The sequence below is a fragment of the Strix uralensis genome, chromosome 3, assembly GCF_047716275.1.
Source record: "Strix uralensis isolate ZFMK-TIS-50842 chromosome 3, bStrUra1, whole genome shotgun sequence".
NCBI lineage: Eukaryota > Metazoa > Chordata > Aves > Strigiformes > Strigidae > Strix > Strix uralensis.
The window spans coordinates 12,633,481-12,648,092 of NC_133974.1; the positions used below are offsets into that span (position 1 = coordinate 12,633,481).

Here is a 14,612-nt window from a genome sequence, read left to right on the forward strand (position 1 = left end):
CACAGGGTAAAGAGAAGTAACTCTGAAACAATGAATTACCATTTGCTTTCCCAGAACAGCACCGGTTATACTACTGTTTCCTGACAACCTGATAGCTAGGACCCAGCAACTATCAAACTAGGGGGACCTAGGGACTTAAGTAGGAGCAGATTTAATCAGGAAAGAAAATGAACAGGTGACATGAATTATAGATTCATAGTTAGGAGAGTAAACAGCTGAAAATTAGTTTCATCAGTATAAAGGTAGAAGCCTTTCTGTTTAATGGAAGACTCTAAGAAGACAGAAAACTTTTGATTTCTAGGCAAAGTTGAGGAAGAAGACTTTTGTTTGTGTGTGACCATAACAAAAAAAAGCACCACAGGTAGAGGCTGAGCAAATGCATAATGGAGCTGAGCTTGGTGCAGAGGTGAGATCTTCATAGCTGCTTAAGACCATAAATAGTCTTACCTGAGGTGTTAAATATATTAATGTTTCTGGTTTGTCTTCTCTACCTTTCTAGTAGTGACTAAGGAAATCTCATTTTGTAATTTCCAAGTCTGGACCTGTAGTTCTAAATTTAAGACTAGTTTAATACCCAGACTAGAACTTTCAGAGCAGAGAAACTTATTAGCAAACTGTTGTCACAGCTGAAGCTGCTGCTAATCCCTGTCTTCTCTTACAGGTTGTTGCTTATAGGGATATTAATCTCTGAAATATGGACCCAAGAGAGACCAGGTAATGCTGCTGTAAACTGTTTTCACATAACAATTTCCAGTCTTTTTCATAGATGATATCTGTGTTTGTGTGTGTGTTTCAAAAGAGTCTGAAACTCTTGTGGCAGCCTCACTTGCACATTTTTCTGAGAAATTCCAAACGTACAAGTGCCTATTGGTAACTACTCATGGCCACTCTTTTGCTTAATGTGATAGTACATAAATCTAATGTTTCCTCATTTCCTCACTCTGGTAACAAACACTGATGAATTAATAGGGACTTCATTGTTTTTGTTTTCCTGAGCCTAGTTATTGTTATTGACCATACAATATGTAAGGTCTTCTAAATGCTATAAAGGTATCAGTGTTTTGCCTGAGAAGAACAGTTTTCTTAACCAAAACCGTTGTCTGCTTTAACTTCTTCCATACAGAATAGAGCTGGTCCTCAAAGAGCAGATACAGAGAGCTAGTTCTAGGACTGTCTGTACTACTCACTGCAGGTGCTGCACAAACATGTTAGCATTTACCAAAGATCAAAGTAAAAAGATGTTGGAGGAGGTTCTATCTAGCTTGGAGCAATTATATAACTTCTGCACTGAATGACCATGGTAGCTTGGAATATGGGTGGAATATGGTCACATTTGCCACTATCTGTCTGATGTTCCCTAGTATGATCATCTCTGACACAGGAGTTGCATCTCTGATTAATTTAAGGGTATAGTGCTGAACTCTCTAGGACAAAGGATCCTCTTGGCCCTTGACGTGCACTATTACTATAAAAAGGTCCAGTTAGTATTAGGTCACTATGCCATAGCAACTTCTGCTTGAAACAACAAATCCCGGTTTATTAGAAATATGTGTTAAATGAAAAGTTTTCTCTGGTCTCTAGTCCTACATCTAGAACATGTACCAGAAGCCAATTGGCTCTGGTACTTGGGCAGGTGAACAGGATAGGTTGATGGGTAGCTGATGTGGCTGCTCCCCACCCAGATTTGGCCTGTGGCTCCTCTTATGAATAGGTGCATATGGGGTTTTTTTAGTTCTGTGGTTTGTGGAGTTTTGTTGGTTGGGCTTTTTTGGCTTAGGTGTTTGTTTTTTCTCTTTTCAGGATGGTGGGGGTACTTTCTTGTTCTGTTTTATTCCATTTAAGGTGTTCAGATTGGGGTGGCTAATTTCATTTTTTTTTTTTGAGTATGTTCCAAAATCCTGTTTCTGTGACTGGCTGTTGCAGATAGCATTGCCAGCTGATCAGACACAGTTACTACTGGCATACTAATTTCAGGACTGACTTTTCTCCTGGAAGTATTGCTGGTTTAAAAAAAAACCTCTAACACCACCTCACCAGAGATGCTGGAATATGACTGTCACAACACTGGCTTTATCAAGCAATCTGAGAAGTAACAGATTTATGTTTGTATGTTACCTTTAATCCTGTACTTACTAGCTCTTCAATATGCTCAACACAGGACCCATGAGTTCAGAGTGCTTGGGGAACCTTATGCGTATCACATTAAGTGCAGAATACTTTGAGGACAAATACTTAACTTTCTCTGTTGTTGGTAAGTTGATATTGAAGAACTTGGAGAGGGAATTGCACATGGTGAAACGTCTAATATTCTCTGGACTATTCAAAGTTCATAGAGCTTGGTAGGTTGGAAGTAAAGTCAAATGTTAGCTTTATTTCTGTATAACCCATCCTGTAGATTTGTTGTGTGAAAACTTAGCAATATCAAGTCTAATCATAGCTATTTTGGACTACTTTGGACTCAAATTGAAATGCACGTTGGTTTCTAGGCATGTTAATGCTGGTAGATTTCCCTCCTGGTAAAAATGTTCCCCAGTTGAAGTTGGCACTACATTACTGATTTTGCACTAGCGGCTTTCACAGCTAAGGGACTTGGTGGAGGTGTATAAATTCTTAATGAAGTTTAAGAAAAATTAGCTTGGCCTTCTGGCTATGGGCTTAGTAGTTAACAAGTGGTACATTTGAGTGAAAAGCACCACAGAGGGCCCTGGAATGATGTAACTTTTATCTCACCAAAAGTGAAAAAACTTTTGGCCTATAAACATCATCAGGTGTAAGATTATATGCATAAAATGTAAACTCATTCTTGAACTAGCTCTCTGTGTTAGTTGGCTGTCTAACTAGATATAGTCCATGAAGGAAGACCCAGGGAACTATGGGCCAGTCAGTATCACCTTTGTGCCTGGCAAGATTATGGAGAGGATCCTCCTGGAAACTATGCTAGACCATGTGAAAAATAAGGAGGTGATAGGTGACACCCAACATGGCTTCACCAAGAGCAAATCATCCCTGAAAAATTTGGTGGCCTTCTATGATGGGGTTACAGCACTGGTGGATAAAGGAAGAGTAACTAATGTAATCTACCTGGACTTGTGCAAACATTTGACACTGTCCCACACAACATCCTTGTCTCTAAATTGGAGAGGGATGGATTTGATAGATGGACCCCTCAGTGGATAAGGAATTGGCTGGATGTTCGCACTCAAAGAGTTGTAATCAACAGCTCAATGTCCCAAGTGGAGAGCAAGTGCCGTTCCTCAGCGGTAGGAGTTGGGACCAGCGCTGTTTAACAGATTTGTTGGTGACATGGACAGTGGGATTGAGTTCACCCTCAGCAAGCTTGCTGATGACACTAAGCTGTGTGGTGCAGTCAACATGCTGGAGGAAAGGGATGCCATCCAGAGGGACCTTGACAGTCTTGAGAGATGAGCCTGTGTGAACCTCATGAAGTTCAACAAGGCCAAGTGCAAGGTCCTGCATGTGGGTCGAGGCAATCCCATGCACAAATGCAGGCTGGGTGACGAGTGGATTGAGAGCAGCCCTGAGGAGAAGAACTTTGGAGTATCGGTGGATGAGAAACTCACTATGAGCCAGCAATGTGTGCTCGCAGCCCAGAAAGTCAACTGTATCCTGGGATGTATCAAGGGAAGTGTGACCAGCAAGTCAAGGGAGGGGATTCTCCCTCTCCATTCTTGTGACACCCCACCTGGAGTACTGTGTCCAGCTCTTGGGCCCCCAACATAAGAAGGACATGGACCTGGTGGAGCAAGTCCAGAGGAGGGTCACAAGGACAATTAGTGGGCTGGAGCATCTCCCTTATGAGGACAGGCTGAGAGAGTTGGGATTGTTCAGCCTGAAAAAGGGAAGGCTCTGGGGAGACCTTATGGTGGCCTTCCAGTACTTAAAGGGGGCCTACAGACAAGATGGGGAGAGATTCTTTATCAGAGTGTAGTAATAGGATGAGGGGTAACAGTTCTAGATTGAAAGAGGGTAGGTTTATATTAGCTATAAGGAATAAATTATTTCCTGTGAGAGTGGTGAGGCACTGGAACAGTTTGCCCAGAGAAGCTGTGGATGTTCCCTCCCTGGAAGCATTCAAGGCCAGGCTGGACAGAGCTTTGAGCAACCTGATCTAGTGGAAGATGTCCCTGCCCATGGTATGGGGGTTGGAACTAGATGATCTTTAGGCTGTCTTCCATCCCAAACTATTCTATGATCCATAACATAACATCCACCTTTCTAGAATGTTAAACTTTTGTAAAAAACCCTTAATATATGTTCTTTGTTCAGGCATCTTCATCCATACACAAAGAAAGACACTCTGCAACTGGGATATGTACAGCTGGAAAGTATAAAGTAGTTATTTTTGAAAGGGGAAAAAAAAAAAACTAAAACACAAAATGAAAAAGCCTAAAACCAGAAAAACATTTTTGCAGCCTAAAAAAAAAATCTATACTAAGCTTTAGCGGGTTCATCATCTTGATAAGACCCCTGAAGAGCCTGTTGGCCAGGCAGGCATCAGAGAGAAATATGGACCTGTGTCAACCACAGATCAGACTCCTGATGTTGCTATGCTGTCATCAATCTGTCAATCCTGACAACTTTGACACTGATGATCTAACTGACTGGTGTGTGTTTTACCAGGGGTTTTGCCCCTTTAAGATTTAATACCTTTCCCTGTTGGTGATTTTTTTTTTTTAATCTTCAGTCCTTGAGCTGCTAGTGTTCCTTGTTCCAAGCTGTCTAATTTTACTTTTCTTACTTTCTATAGACTTTATTACAGCTCTCTGTCACCACTTCACAGTTCTCTTATGTCCATGTTTGCAGTTGGGCCTATTGAAGGAGGGCCCTGGGGCAAGGGCAGGTCGCTCAGGGGGTTTACAGAGCAGTAGCTGTACTCATTAATATCACTCTTCACTAATGGTCCATAGATCAATTTGGCATAGCCTGGGAGCTAGATGAGGTCATGGCATCACAGTGTGGCTATACAGTAACTTACAACAAGTGGAGTAACATCGAGTTTCGTGCTTCTGCCCTGAGCTGCCATTCTCACTTAGAGGTAAGTCTGTCATAGCCATTTTGACTACAGTGCTGTTGTATATGGCCTTTATTCAAAAGATTACCGAATTATTGATAGGTATTAATTGAGGTGTCATAATGTCTTTTATGTCTATTATCAGAAAATTATTTAATTCTCTTCAAATGTATCCAGAGATCTGAGAATATTCTATGGTAGTGACATTTGAATGGCCTACAGATGAACATGTGAAGAAACATATCATATATGCTTTTGAAGGGCAACTGTTTTCTCCTGGATAAGAGTAGGGAATTCTGTTTGGCAGCTGGGTTGCATTCTGCTCTAATTAGTGTCTGAGACGCATTAGGGTAAAAGCTCAAAAACTTGCTCACTGCTACTATGTCATAAAATACAAGATCAGCTATATTTTAGGGAGCATTTTTTTTGTCCAGTTCTGGGGCTATGTGAAAGGTTGAAGCTGCTCCCTGAAGTATTTATGTTGCTGTGTAGCTATATACCTATATGCATATAGCCTATGTAGTAAATCAAATAGAAAGCAATAATGATTCGGTATGGAGTTGCTCTTCTGTGCAAAGGCTGGCGGGTGGGTTTTGTAAATTACTTTTAGGTCACAAGGATAGGTGGTGCCTAACTAGAGAAAATCAGTGTAACAAGCAAGCATTCCCTGTGTCCATACAGAAAGATGTGTTCATAATAACTATACAAATCAAAGCATCTCATACTCCTGATATGAAAAATGCTACAACTCATCTGAAAAGTGCAAGTTGCCATTATGGTCCATGGAGTCCGAGGGAATTAGTATGTGAAAGTAACTACATGGAGGTAAGCACTGGAAGTACTTACAGGAAGGTACTTTAAGGAAGATGCTCTCTTTGAAGCTGATTAGATGCTACAAATGTGCATTGGAAACAGAGTTTGAATGCCCCTCTGTGCACAGCTTACTAGTGAACGTACAGCATGCATCTTGAGTTTAGTGACGCATTTATATTATGCTTGTATAGCCTACTTGCCAGAATTAATAGTTAATAAAGCTGTGAAATGGTATTCAAATGTTTAAGCTAATGGATTGAACTCACTGAATGTTGCTTCAAAAAGTCTTCTTTGAGATAACAGAAATGTACACTTTCTGAAGAAAGTTTCCCTACTGAATTTGCTGGGGAAAAATGCAGAGCAGGGAGGAAAAAGGACTCCTCTTGGAAAAGGACATGGAAGTCAAGGATGAATTCCTGACCTTAACTGCAAGTAGAAATGGGAAGATAGGTAGAAAATAAAGCTGAAATCAAGTGGACTGCAGATAATGCACCATGCACGATGGCATCTTATGCCATAATTTTTTACTTGGTGGGAGGAAATGTCCCTCTAGGAAATTCTGGTCTCTGTTGAAAAAGACTTGTAGGGTGTTGAAGACAAGGAAACAAGTGCCATCAGCAAATCCCTTACAAAGGCTTTCTGCCTTCAGGTTTCTGTCAGGAAGGAGGTTCCACAGACTGTCAAAGACTTCATTCAAGATGAACCTGAGGACTGGACACTTGCCTTTCCAGAGGTAACACTGCAGGTTTTCTTCCTAGTAAAAACTAGTGCTACTTCTGGCACAACCATCCTTCTATTCCATGTCCACATAGTACAAAATGTCCTTTCACAAAGCACTTAAGTAGGAAGAGCAGAATTTTTGTACCATGTAGTTTTAGTATGGAGATTTTATATATTTGAAATAGACAGCTGTAGGCCATGTCTGCAAGGAAGAAATGGAAACTGATTTCTCAAAAAGCCTAGAAAGCAAGTCTTCCCCAGGCAAGAGGCTGTGCAACAAAAATGGTCCCTAAGAGTCTATGGCCCAGGAGTGAACTGTGGGTAGGCTTTTTTCTTCTTGGATCCTGTATTTGCAATGTAGCAGTGCAGTTAATCTCTGGAAATTTTTGTGTATGTGTGAAGGGGTGAAAGCTGGAGGGGTATCCCCCAGCAGTATTTAGAATAAAGCAACAAAACTGCTGGGCGGTTCAATACAATAAATCATTCAATATAGTAAATCTGTTACTTTGAACCACATGTTTAAACTGTTGATGAATTTCTCTGGGTAGACAAAAGCAGGCGAAGCCTCAATATGGCAAATAGTGTTTCATCAGCCAGAAGAAAAAAAGGCTCTGCTTGTGAGTGATGCTTGGAGTGCAGGCTATGGACTCAACACCACAGACACCAGGGTTCTGCTGCGAATACCATACACTGCTGCACAAATTCAGCTGATCGAGGTTGGTATGCTCATTCTGGCCCAGATAGCTGCCAGGCTTTGTAGGTCTAACCAGATGTCTTCCTACAGGATCAGGGAATTACCTTTTCTGCAGTGAGATCAAGTACGTTTTACAAACAGCGATGGATGATCCTGATGGTGGATACTGCTGTGGCATGTCCTATAGGTGAGAAATGTGGTACCTTATTCCAATACTTGAGTGTATAGGGACTGACTTACAACTAGAGTAATGAGCTGACAGCTTTCATATCTTGTCCCTAAGATGGTGTGGAGTACACTAACAAAACAATCATCTGGACTGTTCCAAAATATATTCAACTGCTCTCTGCTGGAGCGACTAGCTTTAAGGATGTGCTTGTTGAAGCTGGTGTGGATCTACACAAACTCTCTGCCAAAGAAATGGCTTCCAGGAAATATGTGTTTTTGAATGACTTAAATGCAATTACAATGAAGATACCAATAGGTGCAAAAGGTGGCTATTACAAGGTTAGTGACTTATGTTAGGTGTCAGGCAACAGACTTTTCTGTTTTGTTGGTGTTTTTTTTTTTCTGGGGGAGAAATAATTCTTCATTCTGTTCCTTTTAAATGAAGGATGGAGGTGAAGGGGAAGAAAGGGTATATTAAAAATTCTGAAAGCCCTGACCAAAGATAGCTCTTATAAGCACCACTGTGTGAAGAATTGCTTTTCTTACAAACACAGAATCCTACACAGAACTGTTGATTTGTCTCCTTCCTCAGGCTAACACAGAGCTTTTGACTTTTAGTCCTGATGTCATAGTCCTTGGAGACAGTCCTAACTGGACAATAAAAGCATGCATGGGTTCTGTTGTATTTTACACAGACCATTGAAGAGAATGGAAACAATCCATTTGTCCACCAGACCATATGATGTGGGAATGGGCTGAGACTATGCATCTAAATCTAGAACTGAGTCCTGAGCAAATGCTGTAACAACTGAACTTCAAAGGAAGTTGCAGGAGTAGCCCTTTCACTGGTGAAATTGTTCCTTGCTGCTTCGAAACTTGAGAGTTTCCAAACCTTTTCCAAAGGAAGTCTTCTGAATATTCTGAGATAATCTAAACTCACAGGGATACAGCAAGTGCCACTTAAGAGTTCATGATTCCTGATCTGAGAAGGCCAATTGTTTGGAGCTGTAGCAATAGTTGACCTTGAGATGCTACGATACAACTTTGATGTAAAATCATGTTATACTAAAGGGTGTTGATTTGAAATTCTAGACTTCTGTGAGCAGTGGACAGCACGGGGTAAAATACACCATCAACCTGTTCTTGGAACACCAGTGGAAAGATAATAAATGGGGACTAACCAAACATACTATCATCAAGAAAATAGAAACACCATTTGAACAAGTAGAACTTGCTATAGCAAACAGTAAGTAGCCTAACTTTGAATTTACTGAAGGTTTTGGTACTGCTAAAAGCTTAATGTTATTGTGTTCCTCTTCAGACTCAAATCTGAGTGCAAGGCTAATGAATGTGACAGTAGGAACGTTCCTCCCAGATGTGGAGCTTGTGAACTTAACCATTGAGGGGACAACTGTTGCTGTACCTGAAGCTGTTCAGCATGGGTATCTAACATACGAGATCAGACATGCTAATGGAAGCAAAGCTTATGTAATACAAGTCCTACTTGATGCACCAAGCATAAAGAAAGAGGTGTGTGCTAAGACACTGTAGCATACCATGGTATAGAAATGATGATATCACTTGGTGACTTTTATTTCTAAATATTATTTTCCTAGTACATGAGAGCAGACATGAGATCATACACCCTGAACGTCACACTTGCTTTCATAACGCACCCAACAAGTGAGACCTTTGTTGTCCCAGTCATAACAGTGTCAGCTGTTAAAGATGCAGGTAAACTAGTAGAACTTGGGCAAAACTGTACCAACATGGCTGTGAACTCAACTGTTAATTGGGTTTATTTCAGCCAGGGATACTGTCAGTCCTAAATAGCCTTATTAAACTCTGATAGCAGCTAGTGTGCTGGCTGACTTTTGACTGTATTACAGTACTCCCCAGCGCGAGAGGATTTTGTGATGGCAGAAACATTCATCTCATAATCATTCATGGGAATGTGGACCAAAACTGGCTGCCCTTCATCTCAGACTGGCACCTGACCCCAGAGGCTGCGCAGAAGTACAACTACAGCCTGAGGGACAATGGCACTCACTTGGCAATATCTGTGCCTTTCCTTTCTTCCCATGTAAGATATGAGGTAAGGATGCCAACATGTAACAATTAAAAGACATGCTCTAGTTGCAAAATATGAACATGATACACTCTGTCCTTGAAAGTGAAATGAAACTTCCCTTTAAGATGGGCTTCAGAGGATTAATGGAGGACTATTTTCTGCCCTTGGAAGAACACTTTAACTTCTGTTGGTTAATGTTGGCAGAAGTAGACAAGGAAAAAAGAAATTCTACAAGCACTTTAAGGCTGAGCTATCTTTAATGGCAACTGAACATGCAGCAGAGTTTGTACTACACTCTATTGCAAAATGATTGAAAGAAGTTTGTTGTGTGAGCTTATAGATTTAAAAAAAAAATCTGTGGATTTGACTTTGATCAAGCACCATTGCCTTTGGCTTGTGACAACTCACCCTCTTCGTTTTTGAATACTTTAGTTGAAGAGTGTATATTTTCTTGTTTTCTGTGATTGTCATCTCCAGGATTTTCATACCTCTGGAATAAAGGCTTCACTCCACTTAACCCTGAAGGATGGCATCACCTTGGCTAATAGGAAGGACTTCTCAATTTCCTGCAGATTTTCACCTTCAGAGCTAATACGTAATAATGTGTTGGGGAATAGCTGTTAATGCTCTTAGCTTCATAACTAAATCACACAAGCCCATACAGTCTGAAATGTTTCTAGAATTTATATTTCTGTGATACTCTATTTGCCTGTCAGATTTCCTACAAAGTAATATGCTACAAGGCAAGTTACAGATTGGAGTGACTATCCTGTCTAGTACAGGATGGGCGGAAGGAGGTGGGAAACTCTACTTCCCCTCACACCTCCAAAATCATGAATCTTTTTTAAAGGGTTTTTGTGGCTGGTTTTGGGGTTGAATGGGGTTGGCTTTTTTGATGGGGTGGGAGGGGAGGATCAGCATATGAATCAGTCATTCTAAAGCTACTTATCAGTATTGAATGCACTGAATATTTTGGCTAGAAAAATCCTTTTAGGAGAGGGTGAGAGTTTCTAAGAGGAGAAAGATAAGTGAAATCAACAGCTTTGTCCATGTAGTGCACACTCTACTTGCAGTTAGCTTGAAGGAATTCAGGTATTAGTACTGAAGAGAGTCTTGCTCAAAACTTAATCCTTGTGAGCTGCCAAAAAACTTGGTGGCAAATCCATGCAGAACCTCTCTGTTCTGCTAGGCTACAAAATAAAGGAGTTTGAGTCCTGATTTGTATGAAAATGTATTTTTCTCTTTCAGAGTGCCTACCCAATGGGACTGTGGTTATTACTGCAGTAAAATGGGTAGGAGTTGCAGACCTGGATACCAGCCTGTTTGTTTTGAGGGACAGACGGTGCAAACCCAGTCTAGTGACAGAGAAGACTGCAACCTTCAAGTTCAATGTGAACACTTGTGGAACAAGTAGAAAGGCAAGGGCTTAGTCACATGAATTTTACTTTGCATTGGGGTAGGGTTATTACTAGAACTGACAGAGGTTCAGAGTTCAGCAGAAGCTGCAAGTAGGTCACAGCTGAATTTTTGTTAAGTAGTACATCTACTCTTTTTCTGATTATACTAAATTCAGTTGCACAGAAGTTCTTATTTGGTAAAAACAGTTTTAAGGTCAGAGGTATATTCTGAAACTAGCTTTGCTTGACACCTCTGAATTGTTTAGCAATGGACTCAAATGTGAGTTTATGTTGTTGAGAGATACTCGTATGCCTTGCAGAAGCTGCTTAGGTGTTGCTAATGACTATCTGGCCCAGGACTAGAATGCGTTCTGTTCCTGCTACCTACATATTGCGTAAAGAGAAATTGGACAAAATAACAAAGGATCAGATCATGCTCAAATTCAGGTCACCAAAAACGCAGTTTAGTTATGCGAGTGTTGTATCTCATGCTATACGTTGATTCTGTCAACAGAAACAACTGATCTCTTTTCTCAGGCCCTGTGCACTCACTTACTTGGGTGTTATGTCATATTCAAGGTATTGTTAGCTAATAATCTGTTTCTTCTTGACCATGGCATAGCTGTCAGCTATAATCGGCTTTAGTTTGGTAGGCTGTTGGCTGGTAATTTCTAAACATTCCTAAGTGTGCTCTGCTCAATGCAATCTGTCAGTTCAGTGAAGGGATATGGATATTGTGTCAAAATCAAAGTAAACTCTGTAACTGTCCTGTCTGTAATGATGTCTATCTTTCAGTTCAATAGCACAACTATGACATATGAAAATGATGTACTCTATTTCAGACCTGGCAATGATACACCAGTATACCAGTAAGTGTCATACCTTGGATAACCTTCTTCTAGGGAGTTTAGGTCTTTTAAAATCTAATACTGAATTTCTTCCCTCAGACTGAAATTTGTATGCTGGTATGCAATCAAGCAAACTGTTGATGTCCAATATGAATCTAAGAAGAACCCACCACCCAGTGTTAAACCAGGGTTTGGCTCTCTTGCTCTTTCATTGAAGATTTTCAAAGGTAACATGTATGACTGAACTCCATAGAAGCACTGAGCAGTTGAGGTTGGAAGGGACCTCTGAAGGTCATCTCGTCCACCCACTCTGCTCAAGCAGGGGCCCCTAGAGCAGGTTGCCCAGGACTATGTCTAGATGGCTTTTGAACATCTCCAAAGATGAAGTGGAAACCTCTTTAAGGCCTCTAGTGGAAGTTTTCCATTCCGGAATGCAACATAAATCATCAAGTATCTGCAGTGGATCAGACTTAGCATCTGATACATGTGGTTTTCCTGCTTGGTTTGGGCTTACTAAAAGTTTTCTGTAGTGGATGTGATGTCGGCTTCTCTCTCCTATCAAGTCCTTAAATGTTGCTAAGCAGAGTTAGCACTGACCGAAACCATCGTAACCTGTGTCAAAGAAAGAAGCTACATGCAATACTGCTGTAAAATGGTAACTGTGTTAGCATAAAGGGTTAACTGAAGCCTGAACCAAACTTTCACCATGACTAGAGTGGCCATGATGAATTTTTTTACTTTCCTGTCCCATCCTTCCCCCTCTGCCCCCAATATCTTTGTAGAGACAGTTTTGAATGAGCATCTTACTCCAATGGGTTTTTACAGAAGGAGGTGTGTCTCACTTCTGGATCCTCAAAGCCAAGGAATACAGTTCAGATTTTTGCTTTCACTGCCAGTTCTTACTTTTCTGCCATCCTATTCCCATTTGTTGACAATCATACACTCTCCCAGATTTTAGTATGGCTGTGTGAGATTAAATGGTGGTGGAAAGAAGAGTGAAGCAGAAAGTTTGTGAATACTTACTCTGTAAAAGGGAAACTCTAACATCAATACTCCCTTCTAGAGAAATCCTATTCAGAGTCCTACCAGGAATCAGAATATCCTGTGGTAAAATACCTGAAAGAGGCACTTTATTTTGAAGTTGAACTGCTCCAGCCTAAAGATGTGAGACTGGAACTAAACCTGGATGACTGTTGGGCTACAAACTCCCGAAGCCAGGACAGTCTTCTGCAGTGGCCCATCATTATAAATGGGTAAGGAGGGCTTCCCTCCTGTTATTTGGTAACTGTTCAGCACAAGGCCTCTTACCTTAGGTGGGAGGAAAGGGGAAGAGGACAAAAGTCAGCTTAGATACATTGTTTTGTCCTGACGGGCAGGATACAGCACTAGGCTGTGGACCACATGTTTGTGTCAGCACAGTGGCTATGCCTTCTGGTGGCAACAGGTCATTGGGGTGGGCAGAAGTGCTTCTAGCTAACAGCTTTCAGCTGGAAAGAAAGAACAAGAAGTAACTCTGACTGTGGCCAAAGGCATGGCTGGGGGAGGCTCTATCCATACCCCTATGGACCAAGGAAAACTGAGAGGGAAGCTCCTCTGTATTTCACCTTCTTGCACTGTTTAAATATCTGGTTGAAGTGATAAAGGCTTAGACTAATTACACTTTCTTTCACTTTCCCAATAAGGTGTGAAAACCATGAAGACTCCTACAGAACTATCTTCCATGAAGTTAATTATAGTCTCAGAGTAAAATTTCCTCAGCACCTGAAGAGATTTGAAGTGAGGATGTTCACCTTTGTACAAGGCACAGCTCTGTTAGAAGAGCAGGTGAGATGTCTCTGCAGTCTGTCACATGCTGTCAGCAGCCCCGGTATGTGAGCCTGGAGCAGTGCACACAGGACCTGTGTAAGGTCTCAGCTGGCCAAGTGATGACTGGGACTATTAGCTCCCTCCTTGAAGGCATAACACTATAACAGTAGTAAATAAAGACTAGCCACTTAGCAGTGTTCAGTTCTTCTCCTTTGGGGTCAGCACACATATTGGATGTTTGCCAAGAGTTCTCTACACATAATACTAATATTCTTGTCTTGTAGCTGTATTTTCACTGCAGTGTGGTGATCTGCAGCACTGTGCAACAGCCTTCAAGCTTGCTTTGTCCAAGAAGATGCAATCCTGGGAAACACAGACTTGGTAAGAAAAAGTACTTCTCAAGTCACGCCTAAATCTTTGCTCAGCAATATGGCACATGTTCTCATGAGCTGTGTCAGATGACAGACCTGGTCCAAGTGTGTGCTATATGGAAAATTAAAAGGTGAAATGTCTTACTAGACCGCAGTGCAGGACCACATCTGCATGGGCAAGCATCATCTGGAGCAGTGCTTGTTAGGAAGGAAAACAACAAGCAGAGGTTGGTGTCAATCTTAAATTACACTACTGAAATAGTAAACACACCGCTGTTGTAATGTAACAGACTTCTGTATGCCTCTCTTCTCCCTGTAGGTGAATACACCAGCTTTCAACAGAGACTAAACAGGAACTATTTAGTTTCATAAAGTTGCAGTTAGGTGGCCTAAGCAGGAACAGCCTGTCCAGACTTACAAGTAAAGACATCTTGAAAATACCTATGGGGAAAATATATTGATGGTGTCTACTGAGAAAGTGTCAGCTAACCAGTATAGGTGTAGCTTTGTCTTCAAGATAAATTAGTGTGTTGCTCTCTTGTGTTCCTCTACAGTGTCAAGTTTTTAGGTTGTTTGTATCTTGCATCTGTCCTAGTCCACTCAGCTAACATGTCCAAAACTTGTGTCTAGTCACTTTACAGTTGGGAGCATGTGGTTTGGGGTAGGGGCAGGAAGGTGGCAACAGGTGTGAA

The 14,612-nt window shown here is 41.2% G+C and overlaps 1 protein-coding gene across 1 annotated transcript; it reads left to right on the forward strand.

The window, feature by feature from the left end:
* Nucleotides 1-383: 383 nt before the first annotated feature.
* LOC141941605 (uncharacterized) lies at nt 384-14,243 on the forward strand. The gene is made up of 22 exons (XM_074864579.1): nt 384-406; nt 662-725; nt 2,137-2,251; nt 4,929-5,056; nt 5,714-5,857; nt 6,495-6,578; nt 7,114-7,281; nt 7,350-7,446; nt 7,543-7,766; nt 8,520-8,673; nt 8,749-8,957; nt 9,044-9,161; nt 9,317-9,522; nt 9,976-10,093; nt 10,747-10,916; nt 11,691-11,764; nt 11,843-11,970; nt 12,807-12,996; nt 13,426-13,567; nt 13,834-13,930; nt 14,069-14,147; nt 14,240-14,243. Exons 1-22 carry the CDS (start codon nt 384-386, stop codon nt 14,241-14,243), a joined length of 2,736 nt encoding a protein of 911 aa, XP_074720680.1.
* The last annotated feature ends 369 nt before the right edge of the window (nt 14,244-14,612 follow it).

Excerpts from the sequence above, each read along its gene's own strand:
- LOC141941605 (XM_074864579.1), top strand. The coding sequence starts at position 384 with ATGGAGCTGAGCTTGGTGCAGAG. Across the intron at positions 7,282-7,349 it reads CACAAATTCAGCTGATCGAG|GATCAGGGAATTACCTTTTC; the intron begins GTTGGTATGCTC and ends GTCTTCCTACAG. Across the intron at positions 8,958-9,043 it reads CACCAAGCATAAAGAAAGAG|TACATGAGAGCAGACATGAG; the intron begins GTGTGTGCTAAG and ends TTATTTTCCTAG.